Source organism: Leptonotus elevatus, chromosome 2, assembly GCF_054856555.1.
Source record: "Leptonotus elevatus isolate MCC_2025b chromosome 2, RoL_Lele_1.0, whole genome shotgun sequence".
NCBI lineage: Eukaryota > Metazoa > Chordata > Actinopteri > Syngnathiformes > Syngnathidae > Leptonotus > Leptonotus elevatus.
This window is the reverse complement of record NC_141240.1, coordinates 21188570-21208064: the sequence shown is the minus strand read 5'-3', so window position 1 is coordinate 21208064 and position 19495 is coordinate 21188570. Positions and strand designations below refer to the sequence as shown.

The 19495-nt window shown below is 39.5% G+C and overlaps 1 protein-coding gene across 2 annotated transcripts in view; it reads left to right on the top strand.

The window, feature by feature from the left end:
- nlgn4xa (neuroligin 4 X-linked a) overlaps positions 1-16792 on the top strand; it is a 73343-nt gene extending 56551 nt beyond the window's left edge. For both annotated transcript variants that reach the window (XM_086068544.1, XM_086068546.1), the window contains 3 exons: positions 10114-10299; positions 12803-13592; positions 14849-16792. In XM_086068544.1, coding sequence (XP_085924670.1) covers positions 10114-10299; positions 12803-13592; positions 14849-15737 — 1865 coding nt within the window. In that variant the 3' untranslated portion in view covers positions 15738-16792. The remainder of the gene's footprint in view (positions 1-10113; positions 10300-12802; positions 13593-14848) is intronic.
- The last annotated feature ends 2703 nt before the right edge of the window (positions 16793-19495 follow it).

The window sequence follows — 19495 nt, the reverse complement described above, 5'->3', positions numbered from 1 at the left end:
TTGACGGGATGCCCACCTCTCAATACCTTATACATAAATAAGGCTGGGTATCGCCCATCCCTAAATTCCAGCCAAAATGCTTGTGGTAGCTGTGTCAAACATCAGTACTGGGTACATATTTTTCATCAGTGTCTTGTGCTACTCTTTGGGTTATTAAAGTGGGAGACACAGAGCTCTTTACAAAAAGAGCACAATTTGAGATTCCGACCTGGTTTTGGTCCTAGTTTATTGTGTATGCAGAGTTCATACATACTGTAGATGTGCGTGTATGTGAAAAACAGGCTTGTCCTAGATCAGCAGCAGATGAACATGTTGTTTCCTCTGATCTAGTGCAGAACATCCAGCGCTGTCGAAAGTAAACAAACAACTTTTCCTTGTTACTGGAACGGAAGTGATACATCAAACATGCTCACTTAAAACAGAGACTCACACAAAGTCTTTGCATATTGATTATCTATTCAAAAGAACACCCAAACTATTCAACTAAATTGTACCCTTGGATTGTTTCAGACATGAATTGTCCAAATTTGACTGTTTTTTTTTCCTTCCTCACAGGGCTTCTCTTTATCCGTGATAATCTTGGAATTGTTCTTAATCTCATGAATTAACGTTCTCCTTTTACCAAATCTCTGGACCTCTGCCGTTCTGTCGAGCAGGTCCAAGCTCGTGCCTAGCAGCTAAATCCTGGGGAGAGCCAAAAATATCGACAGTAGGGGTGCGCTCAAAAAATCGATATGGCAATACATCATTGCGGGCCCTTATTACAATACATGTATCGATACACAGGCTTCAGAATCGATATTGCTCATTAATTTTAAATAGGCAGTTAAGGCAAGGTTGCTTGCGCAGGAAGCCTCTGAAGTTTCGCTCAGAAGAGACACGGGCGCATTGTACTTAACAAGCAGCGTCAATTGCCTTCAATTAGTCCACATGTGCATGAGTGCAGCGAAGAAGCGGAGTGTATGGTATGGAGGTAAATATGGTGCAAAACTAACTTGTAAAAAAAAAAATTTACCTGTAGAAAAAAGTCTACATTTGTATCTGTAAAAGTCGTGATTTGTACCTGTAAAAAAAGTGTACCTGTAAAAAAAAAATGTGTATGTGTAAAACCAATTTGTATCTGTAAAAATAAATTTGTACCTGTAAAAGTCATGATTTGTACCTGTACAAAAGGTGTAAATTTGTATCTGTAAAAGTTGTGATTTGTACCTGTAGAAATGACAACTTGTAGTCAAAGAAGTCGCCACTAGGAGTCACAAGTGGTTTTTCTGCTGCTGTCCAGTCACGTGAGTTTTGCACCATATATCTCGCTACAAAAGGTGCAAAACTGATTCGTACTTGTAGAGCGCCGTGATTTGTACTCGTAGAAGAAGAGGGCGGGCTCTGGTGGATTTGGGCGGGCTAAAGCTCAACCTCATTGGTTGAGCGAACGACCGTGGGTTGAACTCAAATGACGCCCATGCACAAGTCCACAATTCCGAACAAACAGAGTAGCCACCAGTTTACGCGTCATTTTAGAAGAAGAGGACGTCCCAGGCGTGAAAATTTCAACATGGTTCAATATACGAACACCGTGTGGAACAGCTTAAACGTTGGTTGACATGCAGAGCACTCCAAGTGGGCAGAAAGAAAGAAGTTTTAGTATGAAGGTAAGATTTATTGTACGAACATAGCTCGTAATCCGGAGCTAGCTAGCTAGCTCATCTCATGTTGTTGTCACGAAAACTGAACACATTGAAGTCATGATTTTTATTTCAAGATTTGAAGCCTACCAGTGTAAACATTCGATCAATAGCTTGTACCTGGAAAAAAAAAATCTAAAAAAAGTACCTCATAAACTGCTGCTTAGTGCTTAGATGTGAAAATGACTATAGAGCTACAGAACCCTATTGAATGTTTTACAAGATAACCTAAACCTATAACCAAAAGTGGACAGTACTCAGCTACTTGTATTTGACTAACATTATATTTAAGCATCTGTACTCTTACTATCATAATAAAATGAAAACTGAGTGGTATTTTAACCTCAACCCTTTATCCTCTGTATTTAATCGTTTTATTTTAAATATTACAATTTCTTGATAAATGTCAGTATTTTTGCCATGTATGCTTTGCAAACATGTATGCTTTGCAAACTTACACTTTTAAACATACACATTTGCTTTCAAATAAAGCCAAATAAAAATAATGCAAATGGGAATGTTTATAAACAATGTCTGTGTCTATCAGTAATACCACTATTTCTGATATTAAGATGTGACAAAATCTTCGTTTTTTTTCTGGCTAACAAGATAAAGCTAAACATTTAACTGATTACGTATAATGTCAGTGGCTGTGTTTTGATAATGACCCAGCTACGAAGCTATGATTATTTTTTATTGTATGAATATGCTGACCCAACCATTCTGTTTGCACAGATGCCAGCATGCAGTCAATCAAAGCTACTTCTTGATCCATCTCTAGACACATCACATGGTGTGACATCAAACCTGCTTCAAAGTGGCTGTGAAGTCCAACAAATGAGAATCCTTGATACACTGGTCACTGTTCTGAGAGAATTTCACTGCAAACACAAAGTGAAGAAATTATACTTTCTAAATGTCTTCCAATTTTGAGTTTGAAATGTTGCTGGAGTACAATTTAATCCATATTGAGAGTTATTTGAAATAGTCAGATCAAATAACAACATGTATCATTCAATAAACAAGATTGTGCATCATTTGAAATGTTTTATTTGATGTCCAGCCGTTTCTGCATCCATCCAAGACGAGAACAGTATTCTTCTCACTAACAGAACAAAAGTTATTGATGGAGCTGTATGAGGAATTCAAGACTCACCAAAAAGGCAATACTGCTGCTATGAGATGAGAATCTCATAAGTTTCAAAATATTGCACAAAAGGTAGAGACAACTGCTGGAGACACTGCTGAAGCATCAGTGAAAAGGATGACCCACTCCATCAGCAAGCAGCCAAGAGACAGGAGATGACACCTGGGGGGTATTCCATCAAGCAGATACAAATTGGTTTTACACATACACAATTTTTTTTTACAGGTACAAAAAATGTTTACAGATACAATGTTTTTTTTTGCAGGTACACATTTTTACAAATGGTACAAATCACGACTTTTACAGATACAAATTTAGACTTTTTTGTACAGGTACAAAAAAAATTTACAAGTTAGTTTTGCACCATATTTACCTCCATAGTATGGAGCCGACGAAAGAGGACATGAGTGCCTTGGGTGTTTAGTTTGCATTGTAGCCTCTTTTTTTTGTGTGTGTGTAAGTGGGAGGTCTGTTTTATAAATAGCCCACCAGTGATTGGATGCTGTGTCTTGCTAAGAAAAATTAAAACAGAGGAAGAATATAAACATTGATTTACTTATAAACTTAACATGGTACATGTTTCTAAATGTACCAATTTTTCTGTATTTGTTTAAAAACAAAATAGAATGTGTTACATGAAAAAATGCTGGTATTTCCCCAAATATTTCAAATAAACACATTTTAGAGTTGACATTTTAATACTTTGATATTTGTACTCATATCAGCCCATGCCTATTTATAAAGTTTCCCGGTGCGTCTGTGAAAGATGTTTCTTGCTCTGCAGGGCGTGCACATTTAGACCAGGCATGCCGCTTGGTGTTAAACCAGAAGAGCTGCTAACATTTTTTTTTTTTTTGCCATCCAGCATAATAAACATATCATTTAGGTATACATATGACTGTTATAATAAAAATGCAAGTAAATTAATGTAAAATATTGGGGTATGTATCGCTTTAAAGATCAAGTATTGGGATACATATGTATCGTGATACGTATCGTATCGTGAGGTTGTTGGCAATACCCAGCCCTAATCGACAGTATGTGCATATTTACAATATAGCAATGAGACAGAGCAGAATGATTAACAGGGGTGTATGTGGCTACTGTATAAACTACGTGCAAAAAATACAAACCGTATATTAAATCTGTAGTGGATATAAAAAGTCTACACACCCCTGTTAGAATGCCAGGTTTTTGTGATAGAAAAAAATGAATCTGTACAACAAAGTTATTATTATTATTATTATTATTATTATTATTATTATTATTATTATTATCTTTTGATGAAGGGAAGTAAAAACAACTAAGATGATGTGGTTGCACAAGTCTGCACATCTTATCATATCTGGGATGTGGCTGTTTTGAGATATAACCAATCGCATTTAAAGTAATGTCATATGGGAGGTAAGCACACATCTGCCATCATTTAAATTGCATCTGATTCACTTTGATTACAGTTCCAGAAAGCACCACATATAATATTCTATCTGCCTCATGCCTGAAGAAAAATATACACATTTTCCTGTCAGTCGTTAAATGGAATTAAAATGGAAAATCTAGCATAGATTTAAATGCCCAATTAATACAAAAGCAAATAGGATACAGTAATGAACTGAAGCATCAGTATTGCATCAGCTATTTAGGGCAATGCACTCAAAGTTGGTAAACTCCATCTAAATGATTTGCCTCAACATGGTACGCTGATAAATAACCAGTTTTATACTTCTGTGGAATAATAGTATGAGTTAAGCAGCAAAATTCCCCCGTTGTTATCCATCTCAGGGGGCAGCCATTTATCCACTTGCTGTTGACTGAAAATCACATCATGGTAACAACCATTCATGGGCCAGCTTCAGGAAACAGGTGAGCTGTGATGGTCGTTACCTGAGCGCTGAGCAACTATATGATGTTATCTTCAGTCGTGTGATAAAATGGCCGCGAGATAGATAAAAAAAACAGCTGGACTTTGCTACTTAAAGGTGAAGTCTTTAGCTCAGAAATAAACACTTCTTAAACACTGGATGTATACACATGAAATGCTTCTCGATCAACACCTCTGGGCTTCTGTTAATGTGTGGTGGTGATTTTGTCATCAACCACCGCCACTCCAGCCTGTATGTTGCCATTCTGTTGTGTTTTGCCATGAGAGAGACGTTTGTTGGCGGAAAGTCTATGTTTACCCCTCCAGCCAATCACAGAGCGGGGGCGTGTCCCTGTAGACAGGTGCAATGTTGACGAGAGGAGTGGGGGTTGAGCCATGGGAGGAGTCCGTTTTGAATTGGTTGTTTACAAACACAAACGGACAAAACTAAAGACCCCACCCTTAACTCATATTCCACAAATGTAATATTAATCCGAATGTTGTGTTTAGACTAGTGTGGGCGCATGCAGCATATTGTAAAGAAACTATTTGGATTGACTTCCCCTTTGAAATGGGTGACGTGGTATCTTGTAAATTGAATACAATGGCAAAAACAATGCCTTTCCATTAGTTTTTTTTAAATGCATGCAAATCGCTGATAGAATGGGGTGCAACATAAAATCTTGCCTGGGGCGCCTCAATGGGTCGGGCCGGCTCTGCTTATAAGAACAGCGAAACAAACAGTAAGTATGACTGGCAGACACTAGATAAACAATTTTCAACGAATGAGCAAGAAAATCGTAGGGACGATGGTGAAAAGCAAAGCAAAAAACCTGCCGTCTTCCTTTTGGCTTCTGCTGCCTTTAAATACCCCAGCTGATGATCGTTGACAGCAGGTGCGGAGACTGGAAACAAAAGCAAAAAAACAGCAGACAGGCAGGCAGAGAAACAGAAACATGACACGCAGGAGATTTATGAGATATTATGTTATATAAAAACAGTCGTGTCCTGAGGTCTCTTGCGGGTATCAACACTTCCAAATTACAGCTAAGCTCGGATCCTCACTGCCGTAGATGCTAGGTGACTGTTGGGGCTGAGCTGGCTTTGTTTTTCATATCTCACACTTCCCTTCGCTGTCATTCCCTTTGTTAATTAACATTTCAACTTTCAGCTATGGGGGGCATTATCTTCTGAACACAGAGCACAATTAACTAGTATAAGCGTCATGTTGTCAGTGTGCTGTCTCTCACTAGAATAGTGTGATGCATGAAAGCCTCTGCATGGATGGTGACGGATTCACTTTTACATCCCTGCTAAATTAAAAATGATGCCAAGATAAATATTGTTGCTGCTATGTGAAAAACACGTATGTCCACTTGGATCATTTTTTTTACATTTTTATGTTTTTAGGATGAAACTGAATGCAGACATCCCCAAAACATACAAATGTAAACATTGAAAAAAATGGACAAAAGTGTTTTTCACATAGCAGCAACGGTATGCTATTTTCAGAAGATTTTTTTTTTTCACTAAGTGAAAGGAAATTATGAATTCCGAACCTTTGTTAGGAATTGTCAAGGATGGAGGGACAGACTAATAGTTAAAACGTTTTCTACTGTGAGGAGGTAGAAAGCTCTGCTCAAGTTTAGTCCGATAATGGATGTTTGCTTTGTTCTTTACTATTTAGAAGTAAAGTGCAAATGACATGAGCTTTGTACTTTGTGTGTGTGTGTGTGTGTGAGTCACAGAAAATGCTAACAGTGATTTTCCATCATTGATGCCACATCATAAGAAAAGCTCCCGTATTTCCAATGTTATTTACATCTCATTAGTGTCACAGGGAAACTCTGGTAGTTGGGGAGAATAAATAACCCCGGCTGCAGAATGGGCTGGAATCGTGCATTGTTAATTGAGTCAAGTCTCATTCTTGGAATCTCATTTACTGGAGCTGTGTATCAACATTATTTTGAGGCCTATTCTGTAAAATTCTTAATATATGGTACAAAAAGGATTAGGTTGGAATGGATTCCGTTAATGGAAGATGGACAAAACCACAGATTGTTCTTCATTCCATTACCATTTTCACATGAAAGTGATTTCAGCCAATTTAATGGACAGTTGAGAGTCCATTTCTGGCTTTTATTGTATTTAGGGACAGAGTTAAAAGATTTTGCAAGTGACCTTGCTAATGGCCACACGGCGTCTTTTTTTTTTTTTTTTTGTGTAATGAAGAAGCTGTTTGGGACCTAAGATGGAAGCTACCTTGGTATCCCGCCATCCTTCCCATGGTCCAGCTGATATTAATCTTTTAAGTCCAGCGGCCGAAGCTCGTTACCAGAGGCAAACCGTTATGCTTATCCACAACCTTCTTAATTTTACTCTTGGAATTGCACAGGCATATGAGGTATGTCCCTGCGCCATAGACCGTCACAGTCTGGTGATGGCAGCAGACGGACGAGGGGAAAGTCCTCTTTAAACTGACCAAGTGGAATGTGAGATGCCAAGAACAAGTGACGCTGAACTGGTGTGAGATAGACTGCCTTTTCTTTTAGGCCATTACATTAGCGACAACTGCGACACAATCTGCAGTGTGAGTTAGGCCCCAGAATTGTATTCCTTTTTACCATCTTAGCATAAACCTACAAAAACATGCAGACAAAAAAAAAAGTGTCATGGTGTCACAGTAATGTAGCATCCCATTTAAACATGATACTGAAAATGTATACTTAAAGCAACACTAAGGAATTTTCAGTTTATGCTGATTATGGCGGCACCATTATGCCTGAAAGAAGACCACGAGGACATTGCGTCCTATTTGAGCTCACGCCAGTCAAATTGAAATCCGTCTTTGTAACAAATGAGTAAAGGGGGAAGTGACGTATGTCAAAAAATAGTCAGCACATTTGTGGGTTTTTTGTGTGGCAGTGTTTCTACCATCATTCTACAAAGGTACCATTCAATTAGTTTTAAGTCGATGTTATGAAAATATTTAGTTCCTTAGTGCTACTCTAAGAAAGACAATTGTCCTTATGTTTTGTTCTCCCAGCACTCCCCTGTTGTTTTGGTACACAGGTTCTCCAAATGAGTTTTCATGGAGGCATTAATATTTGCAAATCTCCACAGCAAAACTGAGTACGCAGATACATTTTTGACCAAGGAGTTGGATGCAGGGTTATAATAGCTTTTTTATTTTTAGTTAGTGTTTACTTCTTTTTGACTTTTGTTTTCTAAATTGAGGTAGTTTTAATTAGTTTTTTTTAGCAAGATTGCTAGCTTTCTTAGTTTTAGTATTAATATTTTTTAAATATATATGGATTATTATTCATTAAGTGATGTATTAAACTATAATTCTCAAAAACTGTTTGATATATATATATATATATATATAGTATATAAATATATAACATGATCCATGATGATCGTACTTGCACTTGTGTGAACAGTAGGCTATGTAAATGTAAATAAACTTGACTCTGTGTTGTTTGATTGTGTGTGTGAGAGAGAGAGAGAGAGAGAGAGAGAGAGAGAGAGAGAGAGAGAGAGAGAGAGAGAGAGAGAGAGAGAGAGAGAGAGAGAGAGAGAGAGAGAGAGAGAGAGATATCACATGTTCACTATATAGTAATTCTAGTTAATTTTATATAAACGTAAGATGCAGTTTCATTTGGGGTGGCGCTGCTCAGTGGTAGAGTGGTCTCCCAACCCAGAGAATGTGGATTTGATCCCATGCTATTGTGACCACGTCGAAGTGTCCTTGAGCAAGATACTGAACTCCCAGTTGCTCCTGATGCTGTGTCATGAGTAGTTGAATGTAAAGTGCTTTGAGGGCCTTGTAAGGTGGAAAAGTGCTATAAGTACCATTTACCATTCAGTTAGCGTTCATTTATTAAAGCATTTTAATTTTTATTTTATTTCATTATCAAAAATGTTTTTTCCATTTTAGTTATAACCAATTCACATTTTTTCATTCACTATAAAAACCTTGCTTGGATAAAATTTTTGTTTGTTTGTTTGTTTGTTTTTTAACTCATTTGCTCCCCAAAACGTATAAATATGTTCTATTTTAAATGTTTGGCATGTCCAAAAGACGTATTTATACGTTTTTTAATTATTTGAAAAAAATAAATAAATAATAATAATTATTATGCTAGACTCTAGCAGCTTGTGCATGCAGAAGGCTTTGATGCAGCTTCTCAACGGCAAAGAACGGTTGAATTTGTTTTAGTTATTACACAAACGGCCAGCAGGTGGCAGTATAGCAAAATAAATAAACACGGGCCATGTTGGGGAAAAAAGCTTATTTACTTATGTTTCTAAATAGATTTGGGAATAATGACGAAATTTAGCTATAGTATTCTAATGCTAATTGCTGCAAAGAAGAGACTCTAATCTTTCTTTTGGTAAGTTCCATGTTTTTATAGCAATAGATCATTATATTCTGTGGAAAAAGAGAAATAATTCAAATAAAATAAAATAAAAAGCCATTAGTAAATATTTGGAATGATGTTTGCGAAGGGCTGAGGACTGAACCCACAACTCCTCACTGGACTCGTAAACCACAGTCTATTTTTGTTTTTTGAAATGCATCTTTACACATTTCCAGAAGTGCCGTGTGGGCATAAGTCTTAACTCGTTTTTCGAAGAGATGAGAGAGGAAGATGAGAAACTAGAGAAACAAAATCACAGAAACAGGAGGTTCAAGCGAATGGAGATGGAAGACAAGAGTCAGATTGGTGGTCGCCCCGCAGGCTGTAGAAAGCTGCCAGAGGCGGTGTAATTCTCACCCGCCCATTTGCTATCATCCCTGAACCCTTGCTTTGACAAACTTGAAGCTGCTCTCTATCACTGAGCCACAGGCTACCTCCCTCCTGCCTGTTTTCATCTTTCGTTGCAACCCGGTGGCCCTTTCATTTTAAATTGACACTGTAGTTTTGGTAGGCTCTCAGGGAAAAACTTTTGTTGCCAGGCATTGCATGCCAAGCCTGCGGGCCAACAGTTATCCCCGGGCAGCCTTTTTAATTGTTTTGGCCAAGTTTGCTATTTTATCAGTTGTGAATGATTGTGGGTGAGCATGAAGCCAGACAACCTGATGTTGTCATCTGTTTGTCACCGGACAATTTGAAGCAAGTTACTTATAAACACGCTATATTACTTCATTGCATTCATAGTAAAAATCTTCTTCTTTTTTTATCAAGCCACTGTTAAGCCTACAGCAGCTCTATATTCAAACAAATAAACTGCAATCATTCTTTTGCTTTGACTCTTTTCCGGAACAAATTGAAATGTAGAAGTGATTCCTAACCCTGTGATTTCCTATAGCCTGCCATTCAGCCATAAAGTAGAAATATTTGCTTCACAAATTCATACATAATTGCCAATTATAAAAGTGGCATCTGCTTATTTCCTGCTTCTATTCGTCACGGCAGGGTTCCTGAGCACTGGAGACCAAGCGGCCAAGGGCAACTACGGCCTGCTTGATCAAATTCAAGCTCTCAGGTGGATCAAGGAAAACATCCAGGCCTTCAAAGGAGATCCAAAACGAGTGACCATTTTCGGCTCCGGTGCCGGGGCCTCATGTGTCAGCCTGCTGACCCTCTCACATTACTCAGAAGGTACATCTTTCCACTCACGAACACTTTGACAAGATTTGCCGACATGTGAACATATGTCATCATTTTGTCGTGTCTGGTCTTATTTTAGGATGTTTTGTAGTCTCTCCTTTAGAAGTTCAAATGAAGTCATCACGATACATTAAAGCTGCAAGCTGCCATGAAAAGGTCTTCTCTCTTTTTTCTCTCTTGTTGAAGGAAATGACATGAAAAGATCAGACCACCTGGAGGGAAGCTATGACAGGATCACATTTCACACGGTCTTCTAAGGTCACCTTTCAAACCGATCTTTTTGGTGCCAATTTGGTGGGGTGAGATTTTGGGAGTTACTGAAAGTTACAGTAATCTATTTACTGTTATTCAGTCTGTTACTACTCCTTGAAATCAGTCAATTAAATCCAGATGACAAGGAAGTTTTAGGTGGGATTAATTAAAGGATGCTAAACCCCGCAATATGCCGAATACTGTCACTGTGTAATATGGATTTTGAGTACAAGAAGATAGTGCAGTTTAGCGGCTAACATTGCATAATATGTAACATAAAAATGGTGTCTATTTAATCTAAGAGTAAGTATTTACAAGGCTGTATATGGCTCATATTCCTTAAATGCCTCCTCAAATACATCCTTCCCTTTAAATGATTCCCGTTTTGTGTTGAACAGATTCTAAATGACTGGTTTTGATGAATCCTCATACTCTAAAGGAAACCAAATATGTCCGATACCCGACTTCTTAATTAACAGTGGCAGCAGCTAAAGCTTGGATGTTGCTTAACAGGCCTTGGGGGCGGAGTGGAAATGGGAGGGGTGGGGGGAATGAGAGGGGGGGGGGGGGGGGTGCTGTCTAATGTGAGGCCAAAACCTCCTTTTGAAGTGAGCCTCGTTGAGTCATCATTTTAAATTATCTGCCTGGGTATAAATAGTACAGCAAAAAGCAAATACTGAAGCAGCAATAATAGTGAGACGTGGTCCAATATTTTAGGTTTAAAAATTGGCTTCATGTGGATATTGTTAAGGTGTTATATGGAGCTGTTGTGGTGAGTATTTAGTCAAATTATTATTCCATTAAATGCGGGATATACAGTGGATTATAGTGTGACGTCTATTGCAGAGATTTGTGCTCAGGTCAGTTATTTGGATCACATTCAGTATTTACATGTGTGTTCTCCATCCATCCGTCCATTTTGTGAACCGATTATCTGTTTTAAGATGTCATTGTCAGACAACAGCTTTCATTTTAAGTGTAGGTTTTTCTCATAGATTCAATTTCATGCCTCGTCGGATACCGCGTCATCTACAAGCATGCATTTCCAGTTACATTTGAAACTCTTCATTTCATCGCAATTATACAACTGTATTTTTTCTTAACCAATTATGCCAATCTGCTACACCAATTATTTAAAGCAACGAGTAAGCATTTATGTGCCGCTCGTGTCAAGCCACTTCCTGATTAATAGAGCAATTGTTTGCTGTGATATTTGTTGAGCCAAGCGAATTGATTATTTTTTTTAGAAGATGTCTTGATATATAAGTTAGATATATTTGTTTAAAAGAGGCAAACTGTTCTTTGAGTTGGGGTAATCCATCATCCTATTGAGAAAACAGACCGTGTAAAAAATCGTATTCACCGCACAACATGACCCTTGAAGATCCGCTGTGGAAAAGGCCACCGCTGACACCCATTTCAAAGTTAGGGCCCTTAATCAACTTGTCAGCTGCATCACGTCGAATAGCATATAATGTACCTTCAAACGTCTCGTGGTCACTTTATATATTCTTCTTTTTTGGTTTTATTTTTTTGATTGTGAACACTGTTAGCCTAAGCCCAGTGGTGAGTTACTAATATTAATAATATTCATTAATCCCCCAAAAAATGTTGCAGTGTGTAAAACATCACTGTATAGAATTGTCTCATGCTATTTGTTAGCCAGCCAGTGAGTGGTGTTTTACATTGTTTGTTAGCTTCGGGTTATGGTTAAAACGTGCGGGTAAATATATCATGTGCAATTATTGTTGTTTTACTTTGCATATTTAGTTTGACAGTAAATGGGAGTGGATTTAAACAGCTTGAGGTCTCTTTTTTGAAGAATTGTTATGTATCTGCCAAGCGGCTGCTTGTTGCGCGGTGGGTTGAGTTCACAGTCTCAAGGGTTCACGGGGCTCAAATCGCAAGTTTTCTGCTCACATGTCAAAGCAAAGAATTGGCCAAATGATGGCCTGAAAAAGTTGAAAGACAGGTCACTCGTATCTCAAGGCAGCCACTGTGGCTCAATCTGTTTGTACTCACCCCAAATCAGCCAAAACCTCAAACCACGATTGCTTTTGTTTAACCCCTGCCTGTACATGGGAACCCAGAAAGCCGAACAAAGCAAGCAATCCAAATCCAACTCCAAACATATTTCCAAATAGGAAAGTGGCAAACTCTCTTCAGTGTTTTCAACATATATTGTACTTTGATGTGCACATCTCAAGAAATGACCTGCACTGATTCTTGACGCCATTTTCAGATATGTTCCAGAAAGCTATCATACAGAGCGGCACGGCACTTTCGAGCTGGGCAGTCAACTACCAGCCCGCCAAGTACACGCGAGTCCTTGCCGAGAAGGTTGGCTGCAACATGCTGGACACCATAGACCTGGTGGAGTGCCTGCAGAACAAGAACTACAAGGAGCTGATTGAGCAGTACGTGACGCCGACAAAGTACCACATCGCTTTCGGTCCAGTGATTGACGGCGACGTTATACCCGACGATCCCCAAATCCTCATGGAACAAGGCGAGTTCCTCAACTATGACATCATGCTGGGCGTCAATCAAGGCGAGGGATTCAAGTTCGTGGACGGGATTGTGGACAGTGAGGATGGTGTCTCCGCTAATGATTTTGACTTTGCTGTGTCTGACTTTGTGGACCATCTGTACGGCTACCCCGAGGGCAAGGACACTCTGCGCGAGACAATCAAGTTCATGTACACCGACTGGGCAGACAAGGAGAATCCAGAGAATCGGCGCAAGACCTTAGTGGCGCTGTTCACAGACCACCAGTGGGTGGCGCCAGCAGTGGCGACAGCTGATCTCCATGCCCAGTATGGCTCCCCCACCTACTTCTACGCTTTTTACCACCACTGTCAGAGCGACATGAAGCCCAGCTGGGCCGACTCGGCTCACGGCGATGAAGTACCTTATGTGTTTGGGATCCCAATGATTGGCCCGACGGATCTCTTTAACTGCAATTTCTCCAAGAATGACGTGATGCTGAGCGCTGTCGTCATGACCTACTGGACTAACTTTGCCAAAACAGGGTAAATATTATTTTCAACCTAATTTTATTTGTTAGGATCTGCCACATCAATATATATATATATATATATATATATATATATATATATATATATATATATATATATATATATATATATATATATATATATATATATATATATATATATATATATACAGATTTTGTAAGATAAATTGACACTGACATTAATTGGAATTTGATCCACCAGTATCACACAACAACATTCCATAAAATAACGACTATATGTCTGACTGCTTTAAAAGACAAGTTGGAGTCCAAATTTCTCATGAAAAATATAATCATCCATCCAATAAAAATGTCTGGTAAAGAAAGTCCTGCCACTATTATTACAGACTTGATTGAAAGCTGAATGAGATTCTATGTAAGAAAAATTCGCAGTTCTGTGCATGGGGAAGAAAAGGCCTTTAGGGGTGTGCTAATGTTTGCCAATTCATCTGCCGAGAAGTGGCATATTGTCGGAACATATGTTAGGGCTGCGATGACAGGCACGATGTAGAATCCTGTGTGTATGGTCCCTAATGCAGTCACCATTTGGAGAGCAGACATTGTAATATGGAACACTACACTCTAATCTAAATCAACAATATGTGGTAGTTGGATCCAACAATAAAAACAAGCATTTGGGTGATTGCCTAGCTTGTAGTTGCTGCCTTGCAAACTCAGATTATTTACGCTATAATATTGGTGGCGCATTCTGGCAAATTGATTGCATTGGAAGTGCTCGCGCTATACTCAAGTGCTACAATTTAACTGATCCAACTGCATGTTCAGGTTGGTGCTGTTCCACTTAACCTCCATAGATGACGGTCATTGTGTCGCTGGAGTCAGAATGAAAATGCTAGTGCTGTGCTAGGCCCCCTTTTACGGCCAAGCGAATTTCAAACATATATTCATTCGGTCGAGAGCTCTCAAGGGCTCTTTGTTCGCACCACAAAACATTGCTCGATGAATGTCAGCTGATTCACACAATATATGTTGAGCTGCACAACTCATTTCTGTGCTAATGCTACCGCTCTGCTCCTTAGAATGAGCGCCAGACAGTCCAGAAACTAATAAGATTCTCTGGTGGCCTCCGAAATATAGCAAATACAGGAGCAAAAACCTCAACATTTCCTCACTGACTGCAACCCACAATATAGAAATTGTGCTTCTTAATGCATATGGGATTCAAGCATTATAGCCCTTGAGCCGAGTACCATTATTTGTAATTTTGTCTCTTCTGTTTCGTTTTTTCAGAGACCCAAACCAACCCGTCCCACAGGATACAAAGTTCATCCACACAAAGCCCAACAGGTTTGAGGAAGTAGCCTGGACAAAGTATAACCCCAAAGACCAGCTCTACCTTCATATCGGTCTCAAACCTCGAGTCCGGGACCACTACCGCGCCACCAAAGTGGCCTTCTGGCTGGAGCTGGTGCCGCATCTTCACAACATTAATGAATTCTTCCAGTACGTGTCAACCACAACCAAAATACCGCCGCAAGACACCACGCCGTACCCTTACACCAAACGTTTCCCCGGCAAAAACAATTGGCCCTCTACCACTCGCCATCCAGGGCTACCGTCCGGCAACACCAAGCACACCACGGACCAGCGCAAAAGCGACGACTTCATCGACGAATCCACCGTGCTGATCGAGACCAAACGGGACTACTCCACCGAGCTGAGCGTCACCATCGCCGTCGGCGCCTCCCTCCTCTTCCTCAACATCCTGGCCTTCGCGGCGCTCTACTACAAAAAAGACAAGCGCCGCGCCGATTCCACCCGCCACGTCCCCACCCCGCAGCGCAACTCCACGCCGGTCAACGCGCCGTCCGCCGCCAACGACGTGGCCCACCTGCAGAGCGAGGAGTTGATGACGCTTCAGATGAAGCAGCAGCAACTGGAGCACGATCACCAGCGCGAGGCCATGCAAGTCCACGACACGCTGCGCCTCGCCTGCCCGCCCGACTACACCCTCACGTTGCGCCGCTCGCCCGACGACATACCGCTGATGACGCCCAGCACCATCACCATGATCCCCAACTCACTGGCTGGCATGCAGCCTCTGCACAACTTCAATACTTTTACCGGCAGCCAGAACAGTTCCAACCTGCCGCATGGCCACTCCACCACACGAGTATAGCTCTGTCGGGATCACAGCGGACCGGATTCCCGTTGAGAGCTGGAACTGATTTGACAAATAAGGCAAATGGAAGCGAGGGACTATGTGAAGCACAGACTCCAAGATTTCAGATAGAAGTTATTTTGCTACGCTGCCTTCTTGACAAAGCATATATCGGAAAAATTGATGTCTTTTTAACAAAGAAAATATGAATTGTGAATGTCACTATAGTAATACATTTTTGGAGCTAAGCTTCATGGAGTTTCATCGACTGAAAGACAAAGACGGTGAATGACTGCGTTGCTGTCTATCTTATAATATTTAAAAAAAGCTAACTAATGCACTGCAACAACAGACATACAAAGAGAGACTCGGGATTCTCATTTTATTGGTTATAAATGTTTCAGACAGAAAAGTATTGACATCAAAAGAAAACGACATGACAATTAAAAAAAAAGAGAGAGGAAAATACACTAAGAAGTGTCCTGTTGGTATTTTTAGGTTGGCTGTTTTGAGCTTTCTGTTGAAGTGTAAATACTGTATATGTAAACACATTATTCTTTCCCCTTAATTCAATATTTTCTTCTACACAGCCAAAAAATAAATAAAAATTCAGCCTTCGAGAGTTGTGCATTTTGGGCCTCCGGGCTATGGTTGTAAATATTGTTTTATTGTTTTGTGGGATTTCTTTCTGTCGACGCAGGATGCCTGTAAAGAACTTTCATCTCAGTTCCAGACTTCTAAGAATGAGGACTACCGGTAATCTGATCTGCTGTTCGGTGGTTTTAGTTTTAGTTTTTGTATTGTATTTATATTATTTATTTCTGTCTGAATCGACAATGTGGCAAGAAACATAAGATTACTTCTTTTTTTTTTCTTTTTTTTTTTAGCAGTACCAATATTAGTTGTAAAGGAATAAATGTTGCAATATATGTTACATCGTTCAAATTTGACTCATATGCTAGCAATATGTAAAGTATTGTGTGAGGCTTGTGATATATTTTGGGTTACAAAGCAAGTGAATGAATGTAAATAGTATTCTATTTATTATTATGAAATGAAAACAGAAGAACTCATTACGGTTCTTTTTTTTTTTGCATCTATTATGCTTCAACTGGGAAGACAGGACGTCTGCTAAATCTGTTTAAGAAAAAAAAAACTTGTGAAGGTAAAGACATTTAAAAATTGTTACTTTCTTATACGGTATTTGTTTGCTATTTTGCCTTAAGTGATGATAGAGATACTATTTCTGGCTGGACACATGTATAAAGTTTTTCTGCAATGGTTTTTAATAAAATATCAAAGTATTTTCTATAAGGAGAAAGGGAGGAAAGAAATCAAAGGCTCAAATTAATTTTGTTAACTTCATACTTTCAAGGAGTCACCTTTTTACCACAAGTATTAATTTGTGGTAAAAAGGTGGTAGGTCTAACAGCACCACTATTTTTGCAGCCCGCTTAAAAAAAAGCCCCCTGTTTTGGTGGGATGCCTGTTAAGTGTCAACACAAGTACGCTTTGCATTACCAAGAGAGTCTTGATTGTATTTTCACGTGTGGAGATCACCAAGCTGGCGAATTACACTCTCCAATTAGTGCGCAGATATGTGTGCGTGATACATGCAGCAAACACACCGACACGAGTGAGTGTGACAGACTTGTTGATGAGTTCCACAGAACGTGCTAATGAACAGAAGCCAACGCTAGTGATGCTATTGGCTAATGTTAATGCATGCAATGACAGCTCGTATATATCACTGGCGTTGAAAAACTCATGAATCACAATTTGATAAATTTCACATTGAAAAAAAAAAAATCAAAACCATTGATTCGTGTTATTTCTACAAATAATTGACCAATCAAACGTGTTTAAAACAGCCTTCTCTCTTTGATGATGCAATGATAATGGTTGAACAAATGTCGTTTTGAGAGTCACCTGAAATGGAGGTACAAGGTTTCGGCCAGATGCCAGCGAATATTGTACACACACACACACACACACACACATTGGTTCTAGCCCTCCAAAATAAAAATAAAATAAAATAAAAAACTCAACTCACTATATTTAAAGAGCACTTTAAAGACAACCATATCTGCATACAAAGTGCTGCTCATAAACTAAACATCAGGCATATAAAACCAAGTAAAGTAATAACAATACATTAAAAAAGAGCATGTTTTATCAAAATATAAAAGAGAAAGAGAAATTGGGTTTACAAAATATAGTGTCTGTGTGTCTGTGTGCCTATAAGAGTTGTCTCCTCATGACATCAGGACATTACTCCATGTCTCCACCCCCCCCCCCTTTTTTTTTAAACTCCACTCGAGCGACAGTGTCTCTAAAACTTGATTGTACCTCAGATTTTGGCTTACAAGACAAAGCAAAAAAAAAAGAAGAAGAAAAAAGCAACAGCTCACAAGCCAAAAACCCGTAAGATGGGGTACTTGTAAGTCAAGGCACCTTTGCATTTAGTTGCAAACTACCATGTTGGCTAATACTTGCTCTCGTGACTGAGGCATGACAATATACAACAATATACATGAATCTCTCCTCTAACGAGTCCACACAATTTGCTGCTAGAATTTGTCTATGGACGACGCCCGTTTCAAAATGGATGAAGTTGAAACATTTTCTTTTGAGTTGATTGCAAAACAAATAACTGATCTCATCTCAGCTCACAATGTACTATTCTCTTCTCAAACAGTACACAACCCATGGAGAAGAAATTTGAAATGTGACAACTTGCCCGTGATACAACAAGCCCCGGTCTCCCCTACTTATTTATTGTCCACAGTCAAAAAAAAAAACCTGCTTAATGGAAGTGTTCGGCTGGAGTATGGGAGCTGCAGCAGCACTTTGTGTGTGTGTGTGTGTGTGTGCGGGTGTGTGCGTGTGCATGTGTGTGTGTGTGTGTGTTCATTAAGCTGAAAACGGTGCTCAATCACTCAACAACGGTCCCAGACCTGTCATTCAAGCACCCCTCCCTTCTTTGCTTCCTTTAACTCCCAAAACAGGCATCATAAAACCTTTATTAACTGAACAAGTCATTTTAAAGTAACATTCAATATAAAGATATAAAAGAAAACACCCAGTCTTGAGCTGAATTGCATGAAGAAGGTGCAATATGAAGAGGGTTTTCATTATGACGTAGGAACAATGATGGAAGGAACGGAATTATAGCTACTACTTTTTCGTAAATGAAAATAAAGGCCAGAATTGATACTTAAATGCACATTCTGGACTGGACAAAAGTGCTTCGTCACGTCGGTGTCGATTTTTCGACCCCATGTGTTTTTATTTAAAGCCCTAGCTGCTAAAATACTGTCGTTTTTTTTTTCTTTGTCTTGCGAATTTTAACATTAGTGTTATTTTTTTGTGTCGCCAATCAAAAGCAGATCGTCTCTCCGATGAGTGGACAGATGTGAGACTTTAATGTTGCGACACAATCTGCAGATACTCTACAGTCCACGTATGCGGACATGATGGCCGTTATAGCTTGTAGGACTTGTGGGTCACTGCCAGATATTATTTCATCTTGCTGCTGCTGCTGCTGCTGCTGCTGCTGCTGCTGCTGCTGCTGCTGCTGCTGCTGCTGCTGCTGCTGCTGCTGCTGCTGCATTGCCAAATGAAAAAAAATGATGCAAGTTGATGAATGTTGGCTGGCTTGCAGCAGGGCAGCAAGCAGCATTTTCATTTGCCGGACGCGGTAGGCAACAAATTGGGTTTCCCTCTCCAAATGTAAAGGCCTCTCTGCCTTATACCTTGAAATCTAATCATGATCT